The 26,289-nt window shown below is 46.4% G+C and overlaps 1 protein-coding gene across 15 annotated transcripts in view; it reads left to right on the forward strand.

Annotated features, from left to right (window-relative positions):
* Positions 1-26,289, forward strand: part of EPB41L4B (erythrocyte membrane protein band 4.1 like 4B) — a 127,898-nt gene that overhangs the window by 21,653 nt on the left and 79,956 nt on the right. For 13 of the 15 annotated variants that reach the window (XM_027034788.2, XM_053204827.1, XM_053204826.1 and 10 more), the window contains exon 2: positions 16,612-16,716. In XM_027034788.2, coding sequence (XP_026890589.1) covers positions 16,612-16,716 — 105 coding nt within the window. Of the gene's footprint in view, positions 1-10,329; positions 11,053-12,457; positions 14,189-16,611; positions 16,717-26,289 lie in introns of those variants that run through there. The other 2 variants (XM_053204836.1, XM_053204837.1) reach the window with 2 other exon arrangements.

Genomic DNA, 26,289 nt, shown 5'->3' on the forward strand with positions numbered 1-26,289 from the left:
TCCAGCAGGAATCCTTCAGAGTGCCTTGTGTGTGGGTGGTACCTGCATAAGTAACCCCATGCAGATTTCCCTCCTGGTTTAACGTTCTGTTGGTCTCTCAGAAGGTCCGAGGGTTGTGGTGGGTCGGGGTGTCAATGCCTGGCTTAATGGCAGTCTCATGGGAATACCTTCCAACGTAGATTTGAAGTCCTGAGGCACTAGGATCTCGTGTGTTAAGACATTCCAGGTGAATTAGTTCTGCTTGAACTGGGCAAAATTGGGGTTAGCTTATGACCAATCCATAGCAGTTAAAGAAGTTACTATATTTGTACCTAGGTGTTAAGTTCTGTAAATAATTTCCTATTTGCATACTCTATTTTAAATTAACATTCCACAGTGATACTAGTTAATGCCTGTACCTGGCTGGGTATTCTGTTGTTGCTTTTAAAAATACATAAAGGATTGGAAAAAAATTTTTCTTAGTTAATGGATATGAAAGGTTAACTTTTTGGGTGGCGAATTTACAGTCGAGATTCTTATGAGAGTTCATACTAACCACAAACCACATACCTCAGGGAAATAATCTTGTTAATGCCATCCTTACAAATCCAAAGCTGCAGGCTGTAAGCATCACACCCTCCTTTCCTCCATTTGAATGTGTCATTCTCTGCCTTCTTCTTCTTGCAGGAGATTTTTTTTTTAAGACTACTGAGTCACCAAAAAAAAAAAAAAAAAAAAGAGAGAGAGATTGAGAAGAAAAATCGAAGGCCAACTATAAAAAGGCAACTTTATTTGTATACTCCTCCATCACATGAATGGATGTGGTGCCTCAGTTACAGTTTTATGTCTCTAACTGCCAAGCTTACCATAGACAAGGTTGAAAGTCTTATGTGCTTTTCCACTCATTAACTTTTTTGAAAATTGTACATTTACACAGGGCCAAGTAAAGAGCCCCAAAGTTCTAGGCCTTAGCAGTTGGCGGGATCACTTAAAGTTTCAAAATGTAGGCAAATTTGCTAGTTGGGCTCATCGTCCATACTTACAGAATACCAGCTATGGGTGTGGGGCCCAAGGAAGTTGGGCTCCAAGACCGTGCCATGGCTCTGAGTCCCAGGGCTTAGAGGCTGAGGTCCTGGGCATAGCCCTGGCTCTGCCTGAGGCCGGCTGTGTGTTTTCATCTTCTCCTCACGTCACTCGGGGCTGTGGCATCTCCGTTTGACAGACAGGAAACAGACTCCAAAAGGCTTAGTTGGGGTCATGCCGGTAGTTGAATGGTGGAGCCCAGATTCAAACCTGATTCTGACTGGAAACCGGTTGCCTCCCTGTATTAGATTGCTCAGGCTGCCATAACAAAGTGCCACAGACTGAGTGGCTTAAACAGACGCATTTATTTTCTCCGGTTCTGGAAGTCTGAGATCTGGGCTTATAGACGGCCGTCCTCTTGCTGCCTTTCTTCTCCCCGTCTTCGTGTGGTCTTTTCCCTGTGTGCGCGGGCATCCCTGATGTCTCTGTGTGCGACCTCATCTCTCTCTCTCTCTCTTTTTAAAGTTTTATTCATTTATTTATTTTGATAGAGACAGACACAGCATGAGTGGGGAAGGGGCAGAGAGAGAGAGGGAGACTGAGAATCCCAAGCAGGCTCTGTGCTATCAGCACAGAGCCCAATGCGGGGCCTGAACGCACAAACCGTGAGATCATAATCTGAGCCGAAACCAAGAGCCAGGGGATGCTCTATTGACTGAGCCCCCAGGGGCCCTCATCTCTCTCTTTATGAGGATACTGGTCAGATACCAGTCAGATAAGAGCAGGGTCCACCCTAATGAACTCATTTGAACTTAATTACCTGTTTGATGACTCTCTCTTCCAATACGACCACATTCTGCAGGATTGGGGGTTTATGACATTTGAGAGGACACAGTTCAGCCCGTGACACACTCCACATATCATCGGCTAACCGTGGGGCAAGCCCTGTTAATCTTCATTTCATTTCATTCATTTTTTTTTGATGTTTATTTATTTTTGAGAGAAAGAGAGAGAACGAGTAGGCGAGGGACAGAGAGAGAGGGAGACAGAGGATCCGAAGCAGGCTCCATGCTGACAGGGGAGAGCCCAGTGTGGGGCTCAAACTCACAAACCTCGAATTCATGACCTGAGCTGGAGTCAGAAGCTTAACCAGCCGAGCCACCCAGGAGCCCCATTTCATTTCATCCTTAAACATCCTTACCAGGTAAGAAATTCCCTGACACCATACTCAGCCTGAGCTGGGACAGACCCCCGTGCTGACCCCAGAGCCTGTGCCTTCAGCCACTGCATCACGGGGTGTGTTGTGACATCTGGAAGTTTGCGTTCAGAGCCGTGAAGGGCTCCACAGAGAAGAGGGAAATGATCACCAGGGGACTAGGGAGTTCAGGGCGGCTTCATGTGTCGATTTATTTTGTAAATTGAGTTGCGGTCATAAATCACAGGATGGATGGGGGCAGTTGTCCACCCAAAGGTAGTTCTCTTCATGTTTCTTGGCTGGTTTCCCTGGGAATTTGTTGCATATTTATTTATGTGGAGTTATTTGCTTTCAGAATTGCATGGCGGGGGAATCTGCAATCTGGCTGCAAAAAGTAATTTGGCAATTTATTTTCAGGGCTGCCCTTCTTCCAGCAGCTTGTTTCAAACTCAACCTCTGGCACAAAGGCATCCATCATTTTAATTGTATGTTACTGTTTAGTCAGGCACAAATTTGTTTCATTTTCTTTTTCCTTTCTCCTGTGGGTCTTTTTATTTTTTCCTGAACCACCATTTAAAAAAGCCAAAAATATTTCCCCAAACCAAGCACTTTTTATAGTCGAGGAGTTTTTAACACTGAGATTTCTGGTTTTTCGGTATTGCGTATTTGGTTCTTAACCTTTCAGAAATGCTAGGCTTGCCTGTTGTTCCTTTCCTGTTCAGATAGACATCCATAATGCAGTCATGTCAAGGTTGTCCCAAGACAATTGTATCGGTCCCAGGGTCAGAAGGTTCACATTCTATTCCTGGCTTTGCATTGGCTGCCTGGCAACATGACCTGCCTCTTGCCTCATTTTTCCCACCTGTAAAATGAGGGACTTGAATGCACTGATTTCTAGAACATTCCTACGTTCTTGCTTGGTAACTTGGATGTTGAGTAGGGCTCCTTACCAAGACCTGCTCACTATGGCTATCTACAGATGCCCACCAGGGAGAGTAGTCTGTTCTATATCAAATACTTTTACTCTGCTTGGTCACAGATGATGGCATTTTTTTTAGTTCAAGGTTAGAAATCAATCCTGTATCCCTCAGAAACGTTCTAAGGGATAAAATCATTGATTCCACAAAGTTACATAAGGTAGAATGTTAACTGTGGTGTCCAAAGCATAAATGATTTAGCTTTTGTTGTCACACATACTTACTTTCTATGAAACGATGTTATTTGTGTCTGTGAAGCTACACCCAGCTTATAGTAGTGCATCCCCCCTTTTTAAAAAAATTGTTTAATGTTTATTTAATTTTGAGAGAGCAGGTGGGGGGGGCAGAGAGAGAGGGAGACACAGAACCTGTAGGAGGCTCGAAGCTCTGAGCTGTCAGCACAGAGCCCGACACGGGGCTCGAATTCACAAACCAAAAGATCATGACCTGAGCCAAAGTCAGAAGCTTAACCCACTGAGCCACCCAGGCTCCCCAGAGCACCCCCTTTAAAAGCTGCACTGAGGACTGGGGGCAGGGATGAAATGGGACTTAAGGTCCATAGATAGGTACGGAGTTGGATCCTGACAGAAACCTGTATACTATATTTTGTTTTACTGTCATAGGAGAAAATTAGTTGCTATCGTCTTGGAGCAGTTTTTCTCTTTTGCATCCCACACTGTCTTCACCCTGAGCATGTAGACTTGGATTCTCAAAGGCAGGGCTCAGGCCAGGCTGTGTTGACACCCTCCATCTCCTCACTCCTTTGCAGTTTGTGAGCTTCAAGTTTTTATGGGAATTTTTGAATACGTGAAGTAGAACAGTATGATGAAAACTCCTGTACACAACACCCATTTATTATTCTTTTTCTGGAGTATTTTAGAGCAACTCCCAGACAACTGAACATATAGCCTGTTCTACTTAAGTGAGTATATCTCTTATGTAAAATACACACATGTGCGTGTGTATGTGTGTATCCATGATACCATTATCATACTCCGCAAACTGAATGGTGATTGTTTAATGGCGATTCCTGCATTTAGTAAATAATGTCTCTTAAGTCTCTTCTAATCCATAACAGTCCTCTCCCTTCTTTTTGGTGCAATTTATTGAGTTCTTAATATGTAGTTGGTCAGTGTAGAGTAAGGCAGCCTTAGGTATTCCAACGCCCAGTTTTAATCTTTCTGCCAAGCAGAGTGAGTGCAAAGAATAGTTTTTTGATTTGTTTATTCTTTTTTTTTAGAATGAATATATTTATTATACTACTTCCTTATCTCTAAGCAGGTGATACCTTAAGTTAGCATCACAATGTGGAGATTTCCTAAGAAACATTTTTTAAAGTTGCAAAAAGCTTTTATATGCACATACATATGCCATGAACACCTGCTGTATCTGTATATGTGTATGATTTTCACTCCGGTTAACTATTGTTGCATAACAGACTCTTCCACTTATGCTTAGTGGCTAACAATGACGAGCAGGATTCTCTTGGTCAAGAATTTGAGGGGGGCTTACCTGGGAGATTATTCTGCTGCTCATGGTATCAACCAGGGTCACCAGGAGTACTCTGTTGGAAGATGGGCTGGTGTGGCGGGTCCAAGACGACTGTGCTTACATGTCTGGCACTTTGGCTGGGCTCAGCTGGGACAGTTGACTAGAACATCTGCCTGCTGCTTCCTCAGTCTGGCAGTCTCAGGGTAGTTGGACTTTTTACTGTACCCATAGAGAAGCATCCCAAGGCAATGGTCACCTCACCTTGGAAATCACAAAATGTTATTAACACCATATTCTGTTGGCTGAAGCAGTGCCAGGTTCTTCCAGACTGAAGAAAGAGGACAAAGACCTTGCCACCATTTTTGTAAGCACCACAGTTAAAAACCAAACAAACAAACAAACAAACAAAAACAAAAACAAACCCCAAACAAACTAAAAACCCCACTAAAACTAACACCATAGGTACTTGGCACCTGAGACCTTTTGGGTCTCCTGTGTATTTGCTTGTCTTTTGATGGAAGAGAGAGACCACTGGAGTGGAAGGTACCCGCCCATTCAGGTCATCCAAGTCAGTCTCCTGTCCCCTGTTCCCATTCACTCAGGATTAGAGTGGACTCAAGTTGGGCAGAGAGCACCATAATAGGGTATATGACTCACCTGGCCTAATAATGAAGGTGACATGGAGAGGCCCTCCCAACCTAAAAACTTTTTTTTTTAATGTTTATTATTAATTTTTGAGAGACAAGGCAGAGCACCAGTGGGGGAGGGGCAGAGAGAGAGGAAGACATAGAATCTGAAGCAGGCTTCAGGCTCTGAGCTGTCAGCACAGAGCCCAATATGGGGCTCGAACCCATGAACGGTAAGATCATGACCTGAGCCGAAGTTGGACACTTAACCGACTGAGCCACCCAGGCACCCATAAAACTTTTAAGAGCAATTTTTCCAGTGGATCTTTGTGTGAGGGAGGTTGTCTGATGCTCTGTTAGTGTCCCTGCCAGCAGGAATAGCATACTACAATTTGCTGGGTAGCAATATCACTGAAAATCAACGAGTATTCAACATGTGCTGTCTCTGATGTTTCTTACTGAGAGTTGGAAACATAGCATTTGAAGTGTTGGTCGAAACCAGTTTTCAGCAGTCAGGATCAAGTAGCTTTAGGTGTTTTGACTTCATTCAGCATCTTAAGGAATAAATGGGAAACCATCCCTTAAACTAACTGTTGAATCCCATGTGTTAGGCAATGCTTGGAAGGAGCCATAGGGAGAAAAATTGATGTCACTAGGTGTTAGTTCTTCTACACTGATTGAAAGAAGGTTCATTGGATCGTGGCCCGTGGGGTCATTTTCATGGCAGCCGTGTGAGAGAGGTGGTTTTAAAGGAACAAATGAATGCTTTGAAACTCTGCTGCTTGGCCCGAAGATGGTTCTCAACCAGAAGCAGAGGCTGATCAATAGTTAAATCAATAATGCAACACACAGTTTGTGCATTTTTGTTTTTAATTTTAAAGAGTGTGAGAGTGTGTGGGGGGGAGAGAGAGAGACAGAGAGAGAGAGAGAGAGAGAGAGAGAGAGAGAGAGAGAGAGAGAATCCAAAGCAGGCTCCATGCTCAGCACTGAGCCTGATATGGGGCTCGATCCCACAGCCCTGGGATCATGACCTGAGCCGAAATCACGAGTCAGAGGCTCAACCCAGGTGCCCCCACAGTCTGTTTTAAATTGGTCTGTCCATTACATGCAGTCAGTGTGGCTGTGGCTGTGTTCTGTGGTGAGATGGTAAGACCGGTAATCTGCCTGCCCAGTCCTCAGGCTGCACACCGAGAGCCCCTTGCGCAAGGTTGAAGGAGAACCCTGGTTCTCGATGCAGCTGATCAGTAGTGCCTTGGTTCAGTGCCTCACAAACCAAGAGGGCACTTTCTTCTAAGACTGTTCTTCCTTCCTTGTTGATCAAAATTAACGGCGGTTGGTTTTGTTGCTTCCTCTGATTTCCAAGAGATTGTTAGCCAGGCGAGTCGGGAAATTAATATCATTGTGCTCTGTTTTACCAGAATTGAATTTCCAGGAGCTGCCCAGACTGTTGATGTCCCCCTCCATAGAACGTCTTGGCTTCTGTGTTAGTTTGTGAGCAAATAATGTACTTTGCATCCTGCCACAACTTGCCTGCCCTCCAAACAAATTAGGAATCACCTCCCTACCATGAGGTCTGTTTGCATTGGCTTTGAACCCCAGTCTAGCCCAGGCCATGCATGAAGTAGGCTCTCCGTGTCTGTGTGGTGAATTGGGTTTAAGAAATATTTCTTATTTGCCAGACATGTTCCATGTGTTTGGACCCACAGGGACCAATGGGTAGAGAAGTAACAGAGTAAGGTAGAAAGAACTCTATCCTAAGAATCAGGAAGGCTGGATCCTGATTCTAGTTCAGCCACTTGGGAGCAGTGTGAACTTGGTCACATAATTTCTCTGAGGCTCAGTTTCTTTCTGTGCAAAATGGGGTCATGGAACCTTGGTAAACATTGAAATGCTCTTCAACTGGGAGGTAGAATTTATAAGCTGGACAGCCTGGCCTTAAATCCTCCAGATTATGGATACTGTCATCAGTCCCCAAATCCTGCTGATGGCTGAGATGGTATTTCTCACTCACCAGTGAAAATTTCAGATATTTATTTGGTAAATTCTCATAGTAATTTCAGATATCCTGGAGTAAACCAATTTCTATTTGTTCTTAATGGCTTAGCGGTGTTGGCAACGGGGATAGAGACTCCTGGGCTGTGTGTGTGTAAGTGTGTAAAATAGAGAGCTAGTTTCTCACTAAGAATATAGAAAATTAGTGAGTTATCAAGTTGTGAGGAAGGGGGACCAGAGCTGGTAACTAACCATGAAATTAGTACTTCCTGGAAACAGTTGAAACAGACCTTGAGGCAGGTGCCTTCTGGGAACTGCTGGCCAGGAAGCACTGTGGAGACCAGGTGGAGTTCTGAGAGCTACTCAGACTTGGGGTATTTAAGAACTTGGAAAGGAAGGAATTGATTTCTAGGGACTGACATGGGTTTACAGAAATCCTCCAAACCAGACTAGTCTCAGCTTTTCTTTCTTTCCTTTTTTTTTTTTTTAAAGTTTACTTATTTATTATGAGAGCACAAGCGGTGGGGGAGTGGGGGAGAGACAGACAGACAGAATCCCAAGCAGATTCTTGCACTGCCACCGCAAGCCCGATGCTGGGCTTGATCCCAGGGCCCTGGAATCATGACCTGAGCCAAAATCAAGGGATGGATGCTCAGTGGACTGAACTACCCAGGCGCCTCTTGTCTCAGCTTTTCTTTAAAAAAAAAAAAAAAAAAAAAATTTTTTTTAATGTTTATTTATTTTTGAGAGACAGAGAGAGACAGCATCAGCAGGGGAGGGGCAGAGAGAGAGGGAGACCTAGAACATGAAATGGGCTCCAGGCTCTGAGCTGTCAGCACAGAGCATGACGCGGGGCTCGAACTCACGAGCCGTGAGATCATGACCTGAGCCGAAGTCAGACGCTTAACCGACTGAACCACCCAGGTGTCCCTGTCTCAGCTTTTCTTTAAAGGGGATTACTAAACTGCTATAGATCATGGACTCCCTGAACTTTGATTTTTGTTATTTGGCAAAAAACACATTGTGTCATTCCTGTGGACAAGTGAGAGGAAGGAGGTTTGGGTGAAAATAATAATTCCTTTGTGTGTAGAGGATACCATTTGTTTTCTTGCTCTCTTATTTTTTTATTTCACTTTATTTTGTTTGTTTGTTTGTTTAAGCTCCACACCCAACATGGAGCTTCAACCCATGTTGAAGATCAAGAGATGCACAGTCTACAAACTGAGCCAGCCAGGTGCCTCTCTTGCTTTTTTATTAATACAATGACTTAGCAAGGTTGACAGTGCAGGTAAGAGTACCCTATTTTTCAGATGAAACTGAGACTCAGTGCGGTTGCTAAGGTCATGGTCATATTGCTAGAAAAGAGATAGAGCTGGGTTCTAATCCAACATGTTTGTCTCTAAGAGTCTGAGGGCATGGTCACACTGTATGTTCATAACTGGGTTGAGGCCACCATCAGAGGGGAACCTTTCATAACATACAACTAATGAAAGACACCACCCCCACTGGCCACGTGCACCCCTCACCCTCTGCCTGCATTGCACTTCCCACATGTTGTAAAACTGATATCGGGAACTGATGCATGGGATAATAGCCCAGGACTTCTAATGTTCTTGACGGGATATGTCATGGGCCAGTTTAAATAAGATGACATTTATATGAATGAATGTAAAAGTTTGCACTCAGGTTTAGAAACTATCTGGGGCGCCTGAGTGGCTCAGTCGGTTACGCGTCCGACTTCAGCCTGGGTCATGATCTCGCAGTCTGTGAGTTCGAGCCCCACGTCGGGCTCTGTGCTGACAGCTCAGAGCCTGGAGCCTGCTTCTGATTCTGTGTCTCCCTCTCTTTCTGCCCCTCCCCTACTCATGCTCTGTCTCTCTCTGTCTCAGAAATAAATAAACATTAAAAAAAATTAAAAAAAAAAAAAGAAACTATCACCACAATCATTTTGGTTTATTTTTTAGCCCATATATAAAAATGCAGACCTTGATAGTATTTTGTTTACGTAAGGCATAGCACAGTGTGGTATGGTTTCCAAAACACCAGCGCATTAGAGCAGACAGGGTGTCTGGAAGGAGAGATGGTAGTACCAGGGCTCTGCAGACCCACATCCCAGCCGGCTGGAGAGAATTGCCAGCGGAAATGGACCAGGAAGATCAGGCTTCCGAAAAGTCGGTCATTTGAAGACTGTTGTGGGAACTAAGGATTCTCCTTAATCCATCTGCATCAGCATTTGTTTCTTGAGCTTCAGAATGTCCGGTGATGGAGAAGCAAAATGAACTGGATGGGGTGTCGCCAACAAGAAGCTTAGTAATGACCATTGTGACTTCAGCATAGCTGTGGGGATAGGCTTGCTGCCAGTAGGGATAGAAGCAGGGATGTAGGAGGAGGGCACCTGGGAAAAGCCATAGGGGTGAGGCCTGCTGCATACGTCGGGTGGGCGTTGTGTTAGGAGAATATGTTTGATTGGAGCCCAGGAGGCATGTGGGGCCCAGGGAGATAAGACGGGTGGTGTTGGGCAGTATTGATTGTGCAGAGTCTCTGACACCAGGCCGAAGAGCCTGCATTTCATCCTCTGGCACATGTTTTTGTACAGAATAGCGACTGAGATGAGGGCTGTGTTGTGTGCAATGCATTCTGGCAAACACGAGAAAGATGGGCTTTCACAGGGGCGCTTGCTGTGGTCCAGATACCAGGCGGTGTAGCCTGAGCCGTGATGGAGAGGAAAGACAGAGCCCTTCTGAAGACGGATGCAGAGGGGCCTGCTGTCTAACAGAGGTGGAGCAGGTGGACAGAGGGGAGCCTCATGTGCCAGCAAAGAGAAGGCTCCTAAAATCCTTACACTGCCCAGGTGTCCTGCTTTTCCATTTTAGTTCACAGCCAACGTGTATACACTTGACGGGCACGCAGCTCATCTCCTCCTTTTAACCTACCTGGGACACCTGGCATCTTCTTATGCTGTTGAGACTAATGAGATTTGGATGGGTTGCCTTTTTTTATTTTTATTTTTTATTTTTTTTTAATAGAGAGAGAGTGTGTGAAAGGGGCAGAGAGAGAGGGAGACACAGAATCCGAAGCAGGCTGCAGGCTCTGAGCTGTGTGCACAGAGCCCGATGTGGGGCTCGAACTCACGAGCCATGAGATCATGATCTGAGCTGAAGTCAGACACTTAACTGACGGAGCCTCTCAGCCACCCCCAGTTGGATTGTCTTCTATCTTTGTTCTTTCAGGGCCACAGTCGACCTGTTACATTGCACTTGGGTCAGGTTGCAGTAAGATATTGTCGGTTGCATCTTATCTAAGAGGGTCAGGATGGTTAATTTATTTGGGGAGACAGTTAAGACATCAGCTGTCCAGGAGTCTTCCTTATCAGGAGTACAGCTGGCAACCAGTAAATAAACAAAATAAGAACCTCTGACTGGCCAGCAAAGATCTCATGATGTTCATACCTTTCCCTGCTGGCTGCCTGCCTGACCCAGTGTTTAGCTGAGAACTGTGTACTCTTACTTTACACATGATGTTAATGAGCTTGGTTATTTTTAGCTCCTGTCTGATCAGAAGTTGCTGCTCCAGAGAGAGACATACTGACTCAAAACCACTGGTTGCTGGTCCTGGTGAGAAGTGATGTGTTGAGATGGGTGGAGAGAGGGCTACATGACCTGGTGGCAAGAACTCAGGGGTAGAGCTTCTACCTGTGTTTGGGGACAGCCTGCCATACGTGTCTTGAAGTAGGAGCGTCGCCAAATTCCAGAATAGTGATCTGGACTGAGTAAGGTTTTACACTCAGTGTATTCTGCTTAAGAAGGCTGGGAGAGAGGAGGCATCAAGCTGATTTGGATGACTTTGCTCCCCAAGAATGGCTTACTCGCTGAGTACTTTCTGTAGCTATTTGCTTCCAGACTTTGTGACCCTGGTGTACCCCAGCACCTAGAATAGTGGCTGGCACTTGATGAGCAGTTGGTAAATATTTGTTGAATGAATGAATGGATTCATCACAGAGGGGGAGACCTAGTTCGGAGGCAACCAAGAGCAGCTTCCTGTCTCGTCACATTAATGGATCTCCTGTTGTAACCACTAGACAGCACTTCACATAATAGCCACAAAATCGTGTTTGGGTAAATGGCCTTGGAAGTGCAGCACGGCTCCCTAGGCCCTTGTTCATGGAATACTTAATTTGAAAAGATTTTAATGAGTGTGTTCTATTTAGGCCTGCTGCTCGTGAAGTATCTGTCTGTTGTTCGTGTTTTAGCACGGTCCATCCAGAAGATGTGTTTCTTGGCTCCGGAACCCCACGCATCCCCCAGCCGGCCGAGCCAGCCAGCCAGCTATGCAGCAAACAGATGTTTACGGAGCACCTGCTCTGTGCCGGCCAGGGATGTGCTTGGGGGATGGTGAGAAGGAGAGGTGGTACTCAGATGAACACAGCTGGTCCCTGCCCACAGCCTGATGTAGGAGTAAGACAGGAATAAAGGCAGCCTCGGTGCAGGGTGATAAGTGTGTGTGTGTGTAATAAAGGCACGTGCTTGCTTGCGGGAACAGAGGAGGGGGCACTTACTGCCCTGGGTTGGGGGGGGGGGGCGGTGAGCTAGGGCTGAAGAGGCTGAGGAAAGAAAGGCTGTTTGGGCTAAGCCTGAGATGACAGTTCATGGGCTTCTGGGGGCTGCCCAAGGTGCATTGTCCTGGCTGGCAGGACAGGTGAGTTACCTGGAGTCTTCTCAGCTGTGAGTGGACGCTTTGTGTCCCCGGGCTGGGAGGAGCAAGAGGTGGTGGGTTCGGGTGCTGTGGCCTAGACTCTCTGTCTTTGTCTGACCTTTCACTCACTGGGACCTCTGGTTGGAGGACCCCTCTATTCCAGCCCTCATAATTTCACCAGATTCTTCTTAGAGCTGGAAAGGGCCACTAGGGACTAAAGAGCATAAGGGGTTGGGGAGGTGAGTGGGGGAAGGTGTTTACAGGTGAGTAAACATGGTATTTCCTATCCGCCAGACGCTGCTGTGTCTGCCACCTACCTCCAAGTCCAGGTGAGGGAGGGTTGGCTGATACAGGAGCCAGTCTGACATGGCAGAAGGGACTGGCTGGCCCTAGAAAGGTTCTTTTTTCCAACCTCCACCTTGAACTCCTTCTAGCTGTTGTTGTTGTTTTAAGTTTATTTATTTATTTTTGAGAGGGGGGGGAAGCGTGAGCCCGGGAGAGGCAGAGAGAGAGGGAGAGAGAGAGAATCCCAAGAAGCCTCCACACTCTCAGCATGGAGGCCCACTCGGGGTGCGAACTCACGAACTGTGAGATCATGACCTGAGTAGAAATCACGAGTCAGATGCTTAACCAACTGAGCCACCCAGATGCCCCTCGCCTTGAGCTCCTTCTAAATTAAGAGCTGTTTTAGAAAGACATCAGGAAAGTAAGACTTGGAATGACTTAGAGAGAAACTTGGACTAACGCCCTTATTTTATGTGTGTGGAACTGTGTTTTTTCAGTTCATACTCTGTGAGTATTAAAATGACATACCTGGATGGTAAGCCGTTGAACCAAAATAGAGAGAGCCAGGTGGGAAGCAGGTGGGATTTGGGGTCAGCTGAGTTTGGGTGACCCTGTCCATTCAGGGTACCATGACTGATTTGTAGCTGCAGGAGCGGTCCAGGATGGTCCTATGGATTTTGGGAAATTATGAATTGCTTAAGGTCACAGCTAGTGCATCTAGGACTAGCGCATAGAGCTCTCGCTTCCTGCCAGCCCAATTCTGTCTGCCACATCCTGCTGCTAAAGCTCTACACTAACTAGTTCTGTCCCACTAGGAAACCCACTAATGAGGGATTGGCTCCGTAATAATAGGCGTTGCATAGTCCAGTAGTGCTGGATAGTAATAGGAAAGAATACGTCCAGAGGAAAAGTGCCAGAATGGTGATTTTTTTTTTTTTTTTTTGCAGAAAAAAAAGTTGTATTTGTTGTCTAACGACTGCCAAAAGATCAGTGTTAAAGAATACTTGGGAAGAAAATCATCCGTTTGTCCATCCAGCCTAGCACAGCTATTCTATAAGTTTCTGCAAGCCTTTTTTTATCAAGCAGGCCATACAGCACGTACATATTTTTAACGTAGAATCACAGCTTCTTATTCCTTTGTGGTCTGTTTAGTTAATGTTGATGTAAGAATTTTCCTTATTTCTGTCTCATGTTTATAATTGTCTGTCCTGAAAGCCCAGCAGTATTCTGGAGTGTTGTTAGGTTCGGCTCCATGGATGTGTCCAGCCCTGTGGCTGGAGTTTGGGTTATTTCTTGTTTTTGCCTCCCCACACCCAGCTTTATTTCTCCAGTTAAATAATGCTATAGAGAACATCTCTGCACATGGAGCCTTCTGCTGCTCTTGGGTCGTTGCCTTCAAGGAGTATTTCCAGGAAGCGAAGAGTCTGACGGTTGGAAGCCAGTGCTGTAGTTTTGAGTTTTTGTTTTTACTTTCTGTTACCGCTGTTTCCTATAGCACAGACACAGGCAAATCAGTGAAACAGAGGTGTAGTCTAATGAATTATGGGAAGGCAGACACCCCTGGACCACCCCCCAAGTCAAGAGCTGGGACCTTGCCAGCCCGCTGGAAGTCCGTGGTGTGCCCTCTCCCACGCACAAATTCTCTACACCCCGAGACCAGCAATTACCCTGACTTTATTGCTTATCGTAACCACTTCTTTACCCTCTTTTCATGTTTTTTCTTAATTTCTTTTTTAATGTTTATTCATTTTTGAGAGAGAGAGACAGAGCGTGAGCCAGGGAGGGGCAGAGAGCGAGGGAGACACAGAATCCGAAGCAGGCTCCAGGCTCCAAGCCGTCAGCACAGAGCCCAACACGGGGCTTGAACCCACGAGCCCTGAGATCATGACCTGAGTGAAGTCGGACGCTTAACCACCTGAGCCACTCAGGTGCCCCACCCACCCTCTTTTCATGTTTTATCCCCCAAATATGTATCGTACACACTGCATGCTTTTAGTTTTGCCTTTTTGTAAAAGGGTCTTTTAAATCTTTTTTTCATCTCCAGGTGCCCCTCGATCTCTCCACTTCCCTGTATTCTGTTTGTTGAAGAAACTGTGTTGTTTGTCCTGAGGAGTTTCCAGAATTTCCCACTGGCTGGATCTTGATGATTGCAGTCCCATGTAGTTGAGAACATTCCTCCGCATTTCCTCCAAGTTGGCAGTTGGATCTAGTGGTTGTATTAGTCCCAGTCTTGATAGTTTTTCCCTGCAGAGAGAGAAGCCTGGGGAGCAAAATTATGTCTTGGGTGGTGGGGTGTTCTTCATCGGGGGGTACACAGTGGCTGGTCGTCTCCTCCTGTGATGTTGGTAGCCCCGGTGCCCAATGCTAGTGCCTACCATTCTAGAAGTTGAAAAATTGTGATATTGCAAGTCTGTTACCCCTTCTTCATTTTGTTGTTGGTATACTACTAAAAAGAGAAATTCTGCCCATTTGCTATTTTTAATACCTTTATTAAGATGCACGTGCCATATAATTCACTTACCCCAAGGGTACAATTCAGTGGCTCTTAGTATATTCATAGAGTTGTGCGTCTGTCACCGTGATCCATTTTAGAACATTTCATTTACCCCCCAAAAACCGTGCTCACCTTGGCTGTCACACCACAAATACTGCAGCCCTAAGCAAACCACTAATCTGATTTCAGTCTCCACCTTTCCCTGTTCTGGACATTTCGTGTAATATGTGGTCCTTTGTAACTGGCTTCTTTCACTTACTATAATGTTTTCAAAGTCCACCCATGTTGTAGTATGTATCCGGGCTTTACTCCTTTTCATGGTCAAATAATACTCCATTGTGTGGATACGATTCTTCCACATTATGTTTATCTGTGCGTTAGTTGAAAGACACTTGGGTTGCTTCCACTTTGGGGCTATTATGGTTAATGCTGCTATGAACATTTTGGTACAGATTTCCGTATGAATGCAATGTTTTCATTTCTCTGGGATATATATACTTAGGGGTGGAATTGGTGGGTCAGATGGTGGCTCTGTGTTTAACTATTTGAGAACATGCCAGACTGTTTCCCAAAATGGCTATACAGTTTTGCATTCCCGTCAGCAGTATATGAGGGTTCCACTTTCTCCAAGATTTGTTATTATCTGTCTTTTTTATTACAGCCATCCTAGTGGGTATGAAATGGTGCTGGATTGTGCTTTTGATTTACATTTCCCTAATGACTAATGATATTGAGCATCTTTTCATGTGCTTATCAGGTATTTTTGTAAGTCTTTGGAGAACTGTGTATATATCCCGTTATATATCCCGTGTTCATTTTTAATTGAATATATTTTTTATTATTGAGATGTAATAGTTCTTTATATATTCTAGATAGAAGTCTCTTACCAGATATGTGATTTGTAAAAATTTTCTCCCACTTTGGGTTGTCTTTGTGCTTTATTGATGTCTTGGTCCTTTGAAGCACAAAAGTTTTACATTAAAAAAAAAAAATGTTTATTTTTGAGAGAGAGAGTGCAAGTGGAGGAGGCGGGGAAGACAGAGGCTCCGAATCCTGTTCTGTGCTGACAGAAACGAGCCCAGTGTGGGGCTCGAACTCATAAACTGTGAGATCATAATCTGAGCTGAAGTTGGACACTCAACTGACTGAGCCACCTGGGTGCCCCAAAAGTTTTACGTTCTGCTGATGATGCCTGCCTGGTTTATTGTGGGTTTTTTGTGTTTGTTTCCTTTGTTTTGTTTTTTAATTTAAGTAGATTCCATGCCCAACATGGGGCTCAAACACACAACCCCGAGATCAAGATTCACATGGTCTACTGACTGAGCCAGCTAGGCACCTCTGGTTTATTTTATTTTATTATATTATTTATTTTTATTGCTTGTGCTTGTGGTGTCATATCTATGAAATCATTGCCTAATCCAAGGTCATGAAGATTTGTGCCTCTGTTTTGAGAGTTTTATAGTTTTAGCTCTTGCATTTAGGTCTTTGATCTGATATTTTGAGTTAATGTTTGTATATCCCATCATCTACTCTTTGGTTACCGAGGGCTGTAGCTAAAGGCCAGATCAATGCTTGACTTTTTTCCCTTCACTTACCAGTTTTCATAATAAGGCTTTGGTTCCCTATTCATCCTACAAAGTTGTTAGTTGGTATTTTGTTTTGTTTCCATTATGAGTAATGAGATTTAGTAATGGGTTTCCATTGCAATGAAAATAATTAAATTTTTAAAAATTTATATACTGTGACATATACATGTATGCAGCATAGAGAGAAAAGTGATTTTGGTTTTTTTCTAAAACATTTTGTTCTTATCCGGCTGTCACATCCTAAATCTTCATCTACCCAATTGCCTTCCAGAAACATGCCAAAGGCCAGGATTTGTTTGATCAGATCGTGTACCACTTGGACCTCGTGGAAACAGATTACTTTGGCCTCCAGTTCCTCGACTCTTCCCAGGTTGCGGTATGTATTTCTTTGATTTGTTTCGGGACACGCTGGTTTTCATGCTCATTGCAGATTCACAGTTGCTAGAGGTTGGTAGAGAAAAATAGGAGTTAGGCTGCAGTGTTGTTGCAGTCACGATTGTTGGGGTGGTGGTGATGGCACCCGTGTGAAATTCATCCATATGCCCCCCCTCCAGCCCCCCCTTGAGGGGGCCAATAACCGGGAGAGGAAGAGAAAGAACCGTCCCTGTTGTGCAGGGGAATGCATTCGGGAAACATTTCCAAGCCTAGGGATGCAATATGGGCACATTTCTCAAGTAGGTAGAAAGCAGAAGAAATACCATTCTAGAAATTCTTTTAATGATGCTTTCATTTTTAACTGGCAGAGAGACTGCAGCAGCATCTTCTTGTGGACTCTTGCTGGGTGGAGGGAGCGGGTGCTGTGAACACACTGAATCCCAGCCAGGCTTAGTGGGTGCAGGGGGCCGGTCGGAGCAGATCTTGGCACTGCTAGACAACCATCTTGCAGGCTCCAGGAGGTTGTATTAGGTCAGCAAAGACTTCCCTTGCTTTGCCTGAGACAGACCTGTCCACAGTGGGGGTGCTAGAGGGAGTGAATCTGATGTAGCTCAGAACCACTCTTTTCAAAAGCAGGAATGACTTCAGTCTCCTTCCCCAACAAAATCTGGCTTTGGGTTTCAAAGATAAATTATTCGGTAATCTAAAAATATTTATTGAGGTGGGTGGGGGGGCGGGTGAAATGAAGGGGATTGAGAGCACAGGTATCTCGATGAGCACTGAGAAATGTATAGAGTTGTTGGGGCACCTGGGTGGCTCAGTTGGTTAAGTGTCCAACCCTTGATCTCGGCGCAGGCCATGATCTCACAGTTTGTGAGTTCGAACCCTGCATCGGGCTCTGCGCTGACAGTGTGGAGTCTGCTTGGGATTCTCTCTCTCCCTCTCTCCCTCTCTCTTTCCCTTCTCAGCTCTCGCTGTCTCACTCTCAAAGAAACATTAAAAAAAAGTACAGAATTGTTGAATCATTGTGTTCCCAAAACTATTATATCACTGGATATTAATTATAATTGAGTAAAAAACATATATATTCATCAGGCATCAGTTATGCACTGGGCCCTGTTTTAAGCACTGTAGATAAAGTATGAACACATAGATGACAGATGGTAATGAGTGTTAAGAAAAAGAAAATAGAGTAAGCGGATAGACCGAATAAGAGACGGTGCTGTTTTAGACAGCATATAAAAGGGTGAGTTCCCTGACAGGAGATGTTTGAGTGTACATGGCTAACCTTTTCTACCTAAAGACACCTGTTAAGATACTCCTTGGGGGCCATATGTGACAATTGAGGCTAAGATGCTCAGAATCAGTGCCTAGGGATTGGGTGCACCTGAGAATGTGTGTATGAGGCTGCCGAGTCCAAGATGATGCAGTTATATCCCAGCTGCGGTGTCTTCCTGGGCGGATGCCCCTCCGCCCTTCAGTACTGCCTGATTACTGATAGCCCATCCCCTCACCTCCTTGACTGTTGCCATGAACACTCCAGCTGCCGCCTGGAGTTAGTAGACCCAATTCCTTCTCCATTTCCCAGCCAGAGATTCCACCCGCCAGGACCCTGGACAAGGGGTGGACCAGCTTTTCTCTCTCCTCCCTGTCCAGTCCTGCTGTCTTTGAGGTTGAGCCACCCGGTGCCCTGCCTTCTGACCTCGCCCTGGTATCTCAGCTTTTCTCTTTCCTTGGGCAACCTGGCAATTCAAGTTGCCTTCCTTTGTAAATGTCCTGGACGCTGTTTCCTTGCATTGCAAATTCACTTGGGTAGACCTCACGCAGATTCACTTGGGTCCTGTCACCACCTGATCACTCCAAGAGCTGGAATTCTGTTGCTCCCATTCCATGATCACTTCCCTTAATTCCATCTTTCTGGTCCCTCTGTGTCTGGCCTTGTCCCTTAAGGATCCCCTCCTGCCTCGTTCTCCCCTCTCGAGGCCTGGTGAAGCCTCAGCCATCTCGCCTGTGTCCTCACTTGCCCTTTGATGCTCTCTCCCCCATGACTGTCCCCTGGTCTCCCCTCAACACGCAGGTCCATCTGTTTCCTCTGCTGCGTCTTCCAGGCTGGCGGGCATTGTCACGGGCTCGGGTCACAGATCACAGATGCAGCAAAGTCCAAGCCCCTGAGCTTCTCTTGGAGCCGTGGACTCGGTTCCCCTTGTGAATCTTGACCACAGCCCTCTAGTCCAGTCTCCCCACAGAGACTTGGGGCCTGCATTTGGCCTCACCTCCTGCTGAGAAGACTGAGGTCATTTAGCTAAAACGCCTTGAATTTTCTTCCCCTGAACCTCAGAGTTTTTCTTTCTCTCTGTCCATCCTTTTTTCACTGTTTGGTTTGACGAAAACATTCTGTTTCTCTAGCATTTACTCCCTCCCTATACTTGCATCACTGTTCCATTTCCGGTTGCTTCCTGAGTGCCAGATTTAGTTTGTCTGTTTCCAGTGTCCTCCAGTTGTCCCAATCATCTGACACTCATCGGCCCTTCTCTTCCCAGAAATGCTTCTCCATTCTGCCTTCTGTGTGCCTTAACACATATGGTATTTTTGGCTTCAAAATGTCTACAGCCCTGGATTATGAGTCTGACCTGGACCTTGTTCCTGGCTCTGCCCCTGACTTATTTGGGGGCTTTCAGTAAGCCCCCTTTTCTCCCTTGTCCTTACCTGTAAAATGTTTTCTCATCTGTAAAATGGGGTTCTTGGGCCAGTTTCCAAGAGCTCTTTCAGGTCTAATGTTCTAAAGGGAAGGCAGGCACGTCTGCCCCACATTCTTCTCCTGTCAGAAGGGAAAAGATACCATCATTTCTGCCATTAGAGCCACGTGCCTGTTTCCCTGCTGCCATGTCCTCATCCCCAGGTGACCCCTCTCCAGCCACTTGGATTCCCAGAAAGCCAAGGATGTGACTCCATTAGGAAGGACCTGGTTATGTACCCCTGCGCGCCGGGCTGCCAGGCGTTCCCATCTGCCGGTGTCCTGGCACAGCCTCAGCGGGGTCCAGGCGCCCTTCCAAGGCCAGACACCTGGATGCTCAGCCTCTACAGGCCCTGCCATCTTTCCAGCTCCTAGCCCTGAACGTGACGTGCTGTTCTTCCCCCACAAAGCAGGTGCAGGGTCCTCATCTACCTGACCTGGAGGATCCGAGGCTGTGCAGCAGTTGCTCCCAGGAGCCTTCCCATTAGTCCAGTTTCTAGGCTGGGCTCCTCACAGACCGGGCTCTGGAGATGCCTGCACTTCTGTGCATGCTTTTGCTTATGGGTTCCCCTCCCAGCATGCCCTTCCTCACCCCATTTAAACTTCTGGCTGTCCTTCAGGACTGTCTCAGATGGCAGCCCTTCCTTCATGCAGCATGTCCTGAACTTGCACCATTTCTCCTCCTCTCTGGAAACCTTTGAGCTTCTTTGCCTTCTGTGGCAGTTTGCTCATCTGGCTGTGGGTTCTTTATCTGTGCTTATAAATAGACCTTTCTGATTAGATCCTGAGACTTAAGACTGCTGCTTCTTGGGGACTTTTGTTGACAAGGCATGCAACCTAAAACCTCAGTCTTCAGGGGCGCTTGGGTGGCTCAGTTGGTTGAGCGTCTGGCTTTGGCTCAGGTCATGATCTCACCATTCGTGAGTTCGTGCCCCATGTCAGGCTCTGTGGTGGCAGCTCAGAGCCTGGAGCCTGCTTTGGATTCTGTGTCTCCCTCTCTCTCTCCTCCCATCCCCCGCTCATGCTCTGTCTCTGTTTGCTCAAAACCAAATAAACATTAAAAAAAAAATTTTTTTTTAACATCAGTCTTCAGCCCCAGAAGTTACCTTAGAAATTATTTTTCAAACGTTTCTGTCTTGTGGATGGTGAAATGAAAGCACTCAGTGAGTGGTACCCCTCAGACTCAAAGTCAGGTTTTACAACTTGAGGGGTAAGTGCTGTATTCAATGCACTGTACTTGCAAGCCTGTTTTCCTAACTGTAGAGTGGAGGTGGTGACATCTGGGAGGTTGAGAGGCTCAGCGAGTTAATGGAGGAGAAGGAGTCTTGTAATCTAACCCCAGTGTGGGTCTCCTCTTCCTACCTGAGCATGCTGAGGGGAGACCAGAAGTCATCACAGCTCCCAGAGGTGATGCACTTAGGCTAGCGGGAACCTGCAAGGCTGCCTTGCCTGTGGGAGAAAATTTAGCAGTTTAGGTGATCCCTTTGGGGATGTTCCCTGAGTCAATTTTCTGGGTGCCTGGGATGAAGCAGTTGGTGGCAGGTGTACAAGATGGAGGCTGGGATGCGAACAGTCCCCTTGGCCATTGGTTTATTGCCGTGTGCGTCTCCTGCAAGAAATGACATCCCCACCCTGCCCCTGCATGCAAATCAGAAGGCTGGCAGTGGTGGGGCTCCTGGCACAGCTCTCTGCAGACCCAGCTTATGTCCCCAGCTCCCTGCGAAGAGCCAAGCCTGGTTACCATAGTGCGCTGCCCAGCCCTGAAGCAAGGTCAGAGTCTATCGGCTCGTCTATTTTTAGCAGTTGGGGCTGGGGCCTCCTGTTTCCCTTTTCCATATCAAGGCAGGAAGGCCACCCAGGAGCTTGTTCTGTAGATCTCACTTTTGCACAGCTCAAAGCAGGGGCAGGGGTTCTATTTTTACATATGAAAGCTTTCTTCTGAGAGAGGAGGCTCTGGCTTACACCCACCCAGCTTTCTTACGGACCAGACTGGTCACATTGCTGCTGTTTACTGAGTTCCTGCTCAGGCATCCACCTAAAAACTTTACATAACTCTTATTTAACATTCATCATCTGTGAAACTAGCCATAAAGCAGACCCATTTTACAGATGATGAAGCTGAGGTTCATTAGAAACCTTGTAAAGGTTAAAGTGAGGGACAGAGCCAGGATTCAGAACCTGGTCTCATTCCACAGGCCAGCACTTTCCACCAGGCTACGCTGGTTCCTTTACACGAGGTAGCATCTCATCCACACACACATCCACGTGCATGTGCCCGCCGGAGGAACCCATTTAGTCAGTAGCTATTCAGCTGACTTTGCCTTGGAGCTTATTCATCGGTAGTCCCTGTGGTGCAGAAGTAGGCAGGACACTGTCCCTGCCTGCTGCATTCTCCTGAGGGAGACGGACCATCTTGTTGGTCCCATGGAATACATTGGGGTCTGTCCTCACTCTGGGAGCCTGGAGAGGGAGTGCCTGAGTATCAGTGAGGAGCCCAATGAGGAGTCAGAGGGGAGAGGTATGGCAGGGATCTGGGGCAGGGGTCATACCAGCCCCACCAATCAGGAGCCTCCCTCCCGACCCTGGGGGCAGGTGTGTGGCCATAGGGGTGGTGTTCTGGGGGATGCGGCCAGTTCAAGTCCCTTCCAGAGCCCCTCCCAACATGAAAAGGGAGCATTTTATGGTGGTAAGCTTTGCAGCAAGGAATCCCAAAAAGGTGATTTTTGGCCTTTGTCTCCAGACTTGTGAGATGTTTTTCCTCTGGTCTTTGCAGCCTAGAATCGTGTGGATGGGTAATAAGAGGCCCAGGGCTGCAAGGTGAGGTTGACACGGATATGGTGGCTGCCGAGAGGATCATTGGGTGCTAATGGGACTGTTGCGGCTTCACTCTGGCGTCACATGTGCCTTCTGTGGGGACGCCACTGAGCTTTCCTACCGTTTCAGATGTACCTGGAGGGAAGTACTCTCAGGAAACACTAATAGTGGGGTATGTTACTATAAGAGACAGGAAACCCTTCCATTTCAATGGTTCCACAGCCACTCAGTGGATCCTTCAGTGTGTCAAGGGGACAGCTCAGTGCACAGATGAGGAAACAGTCTCAGGGGTCTTGCTTATGGCCACACACCAGGTGACTGGCAGAGCTGGCACTCAAGCTCTGATCTTCTGCCTCCTCCTATTTTAGTACAAGAAAGTGTGGAACACCTCAAGAAATGCCACAGGTCTCTCCGCAGCCTGTCTCTGAAAGCTGGCAGGGGGAGGGTTTTCCTGCCCACATGCATATTGATGCTGAATGGAAAGCTATTGATAAAGGGGTCTCTGCAGTTGATTTAGATTAATTCCCAAGGAAACCTCAAGTAGCTGGTGTAAGCGAGGTTACAGGGCTCCATCCTGGATGAGAAGGGGAGATCCCTCCTTAGGCGGAGGAGGCACTTCAAGCTGGTGTGTGGTATGGACCCAGAACCATGGATGCTGCCACAGCCTGATTTCTGATCCTGCCTCTGCCTCACCTACACCGTGATCCCGGACACCTTGCCCTGTGCACAGTCACCTTCATCGGCTCTGAGGCCTGAGCGAGTGATGGACATGACACAGTCCAACGTGTGTTTCTTCCAACACCACCGAGCAATTAATTCTGACGCTCTCTACCTGCAGATAGCCTCAGATCCCACAGGCTGAGGGCTCAGTCCTCCAACACTGTTTCCCACCCCATAATTCAGATGCCAATCACATGTCCAGATTGTAACCTGTGCTTTTGCAGTGTCGATGGGAGGTCCCCATGACCCCACTTGGTTCAGTTAATTTTCTAGGACAGATGGCAGAACTCAGAAGCATTTTACTGACTAGATCACCAGTCTGTTATAAAAGAGGTAACTCAGGAACAGCCAGACAGAAGAGATGAATAGAGCAAGTATAGGGTGAGGAGGGCTGTGCAAAGCTTCCGCGCCTTCCCTGGGCATCTGTCCCTCTCCAGGTCTCTCTGTGTGTACCAGCCTGGAAGCTCTCCAAGTTGAGTTTTCATGGAGGCTTTATTACAAGGGCACGATTGATTAAATATTGGCCATTGGTGATTGATTCAACCTCCAGGCCCCTGCCCCCTCCCCAGAGGTCAGCACGGTGAGACTGTAAGTCTCAACCCTCCAATCATGTGGGTGGTTCCCCTGACAACCAGCCCCCATCCTTAGGTGCTCTTCAAAAGTCACTTCATTGGGGTGCCTGGGTGGCTCAGTGGGTTGAGCATCCGGCTTCTGCACAGGTCATGATCTGAGTTCGTGAGTTCGAGTCCCATGTCGGGCTCTGTGCTGACAGCTCAGAGCCTGGAGCCTGCATTAGATTCTGTGTCTCCCTCTTGCTCTGCCTCTCCCCCACTCACTCTCTCTCTCTCTCTCTCTCTCTCTCTCTCTCTCTCTCAAAAATAAATAATGTTAAAAAATTTAAAAAATAAGTCACCTCATTGACATAAACTCTGGTATGGTAGGAAGGAGTTTGTTATGAATGTCAGAACACCTTTCTTGCTCTTATGGCTTAGAAAATTCCAAGGGTTTTAGGAGCTCTGTGCCAGAAACTAAGACCAAATATATATTTCTTATTATAAATCATAGCACACACAGTAAGCTCCAAAAGTGTCCTTTCCCTTCTTTCTCTTCTCATCCTTTGGATATGATTATCTCTTCAAATTCCTTCCAGCTCTAATTTAAATGCAAACTAGACACTCTTTGTAAGCTGAGAAATCTACAGGTACTAGGATGCCAGCTATGAGTTCTGACCATTCAGACTCGATGGTGAGGGCTCAGGGGTCATTGAGGCAGGTTTTAGGCCCTTTTCAACCCCTGAGCTTCTCTTGGCCATTGTGGTTCAAGTGCTTCTGTATAGATTGTAGACAACTCAGTGCTACAACCAGCCTTTTACATGTCAGAGTTCCAGAACTGATATACTGTCAGAACAGATGGGCTTTGCCAAATCATCTCCCATCTTGATTTATGGAAAGGGTTTTGCCAGATGGACTTGGATGAGAAATTCAGATCAGAAACCACCTTTCTAACACCTGTTAGAATGTTTGAGTTAAATATCATGCCCTCTGAACTTAGAAATGCACCTGCCTGTCTCCAGTGACTGGTTTAATGGTATGTTAAGAGGTCTGGAGCCATTTGCCTTGGCCTTTGCCGACAGGCGGTGTGGCTATATTTGGTCAGGATGCAGGTGAACATCTAAGACAGGTCTCGCTGATGTTGAATTTAGGCCTCCAAGCCAAGGGTAGGATATGATTTACTAAATGCTATTTGGGGCCATAGTGCCTGGGTATTCATCACGAGGTAGTCTTGTGGGATAAAATAGGAGTAATCAGAGTCTGGTCCCCTCCTGCAGCTAGGAAAGAAAGGTCATTTTGAACTGCCTGGATACCAGATAGGTTTTATCATGTCTTGTTTTAGGATTCTGGCTGGGTTTCTTATCACCTCCGATGCAGGCAAGCAACCTGATCTGAACCTTGTAGGGCAAGGAGCTTTTAAAAGGAAACTGTTTCTGATTACTTTCCCAGATGCGTGAGCCCCAGACTTTTCACAAGCGTCCATCCTGGCAGGGCCCCGTGGCTGTGCAGGAAGGACGGGGGCCAGCCTGCATGGATAAGGGAGCTCCTTCAGCAGCATGGCCAGAGGGAAAAGCAGTCTGCTGTCCAGCAGGAACACTAGCCATGAACTGTCGGTTAACACCAACCATAGACCACTGGCCAGTAAATTGCTTGAGATTTTACAAAGCCCTGACGGTGATTTTCAGAAGGGGTCATGGGTGTGTCACGATCCCCGAGATCAGTAGGGACATATTGCTGGGTAAGGGGAAAACTTCGGCACTGAATATTTCATGGGCACGCTGGGAGCCTTTAACAAACACTAATGCTCTGAGATTCTCTTTAATGGCTCTTGGGTGGGACCTGCGTCGTGACCGCAGTGCGCAACCAGGGTTGAAAACCACCGCCAAGGAAACAACATAGTCGGACTCAGATCAAGATCATAGTTTGACAGCGGAGGGAGGGAAACAGTGGGCTTGACGTGTTCTATTCCAGATACAAGGGGGCATGAGGGAAAGAAGTGGGACAAGCCCCTTTAAGCTGTGAGCCTCTGAGGCTAATGAGATTAGAAGGCTGGTTGCAGAGAACTTTCTTTGCAGGGTAATAGTGAGGGGAAGAAAGAGTTTAGTCATAGCCATTAGTGTGATACTTACTGGCAGGAAAGTAAATATACTTTTATCACGTCTGTATCTGTAATCCTCCCAGGGGCTGAGGTCCGAGGTTTTCTGCTTGACTGAGGGCAGCAGTGATATGGAATTCTGCTAGGGCAAACCGATCATCCCAAACTGCCTGATGGGCAAGCAATGAATTAATTAATGGAAGTGACCACATGACCCACCCCCATGAAAATAATATTGTCATTAAAAGTAAAAAATTGTGCAGAAAAGTGAAAAAAGTAAACGGCATTTACAGCCCCACATCCAAAAAATAATGTCTATAAATCCTTCTGGACATACCATAATAGAAAATAATAATTTTATATAAACAGGATCCTGGTTTGTTTGGCTTCTTTTTCTTCAAATGTTGAGCTGTGGGTCTCTTGCCACATCAGTAAATAGGCCTCCATCAGTTTTAAAGGCTGAATAGTATTTCATCATGTGGATGAGCCATTTTTTTAATCCTTCTTTGTTGATGGACATTTAGGTCATTTCCAATTCAAAGCTGTAAACAGTGAGATAAAGCACCTTGTACGAGTGCCTTTGAGATCTGCATCCTGCTGTGCTGATCTTCCTTTCTTAGGTGGTTGCTTAGCCGGAGGGTGGAAATGACAAAAGCCCAT

This window comes from Acinonyx jubatus, chromosome D4 (assembly GCF_027475565.1).
Source record: "Acinonyx jubatus isolate Ajub_Pintada_27869175 chromosome D4, VMU_Ajub_asm_v1.0, whole genome shotgun sequence".
In the NCBI taxonomy this organism is placed as follows: domain Eukaryota; kingdom Metazoa; phylum Chordata; class Mammalia; order Carnivora; family Felidae; genus Acinonyx; species Acinonyx jubatus.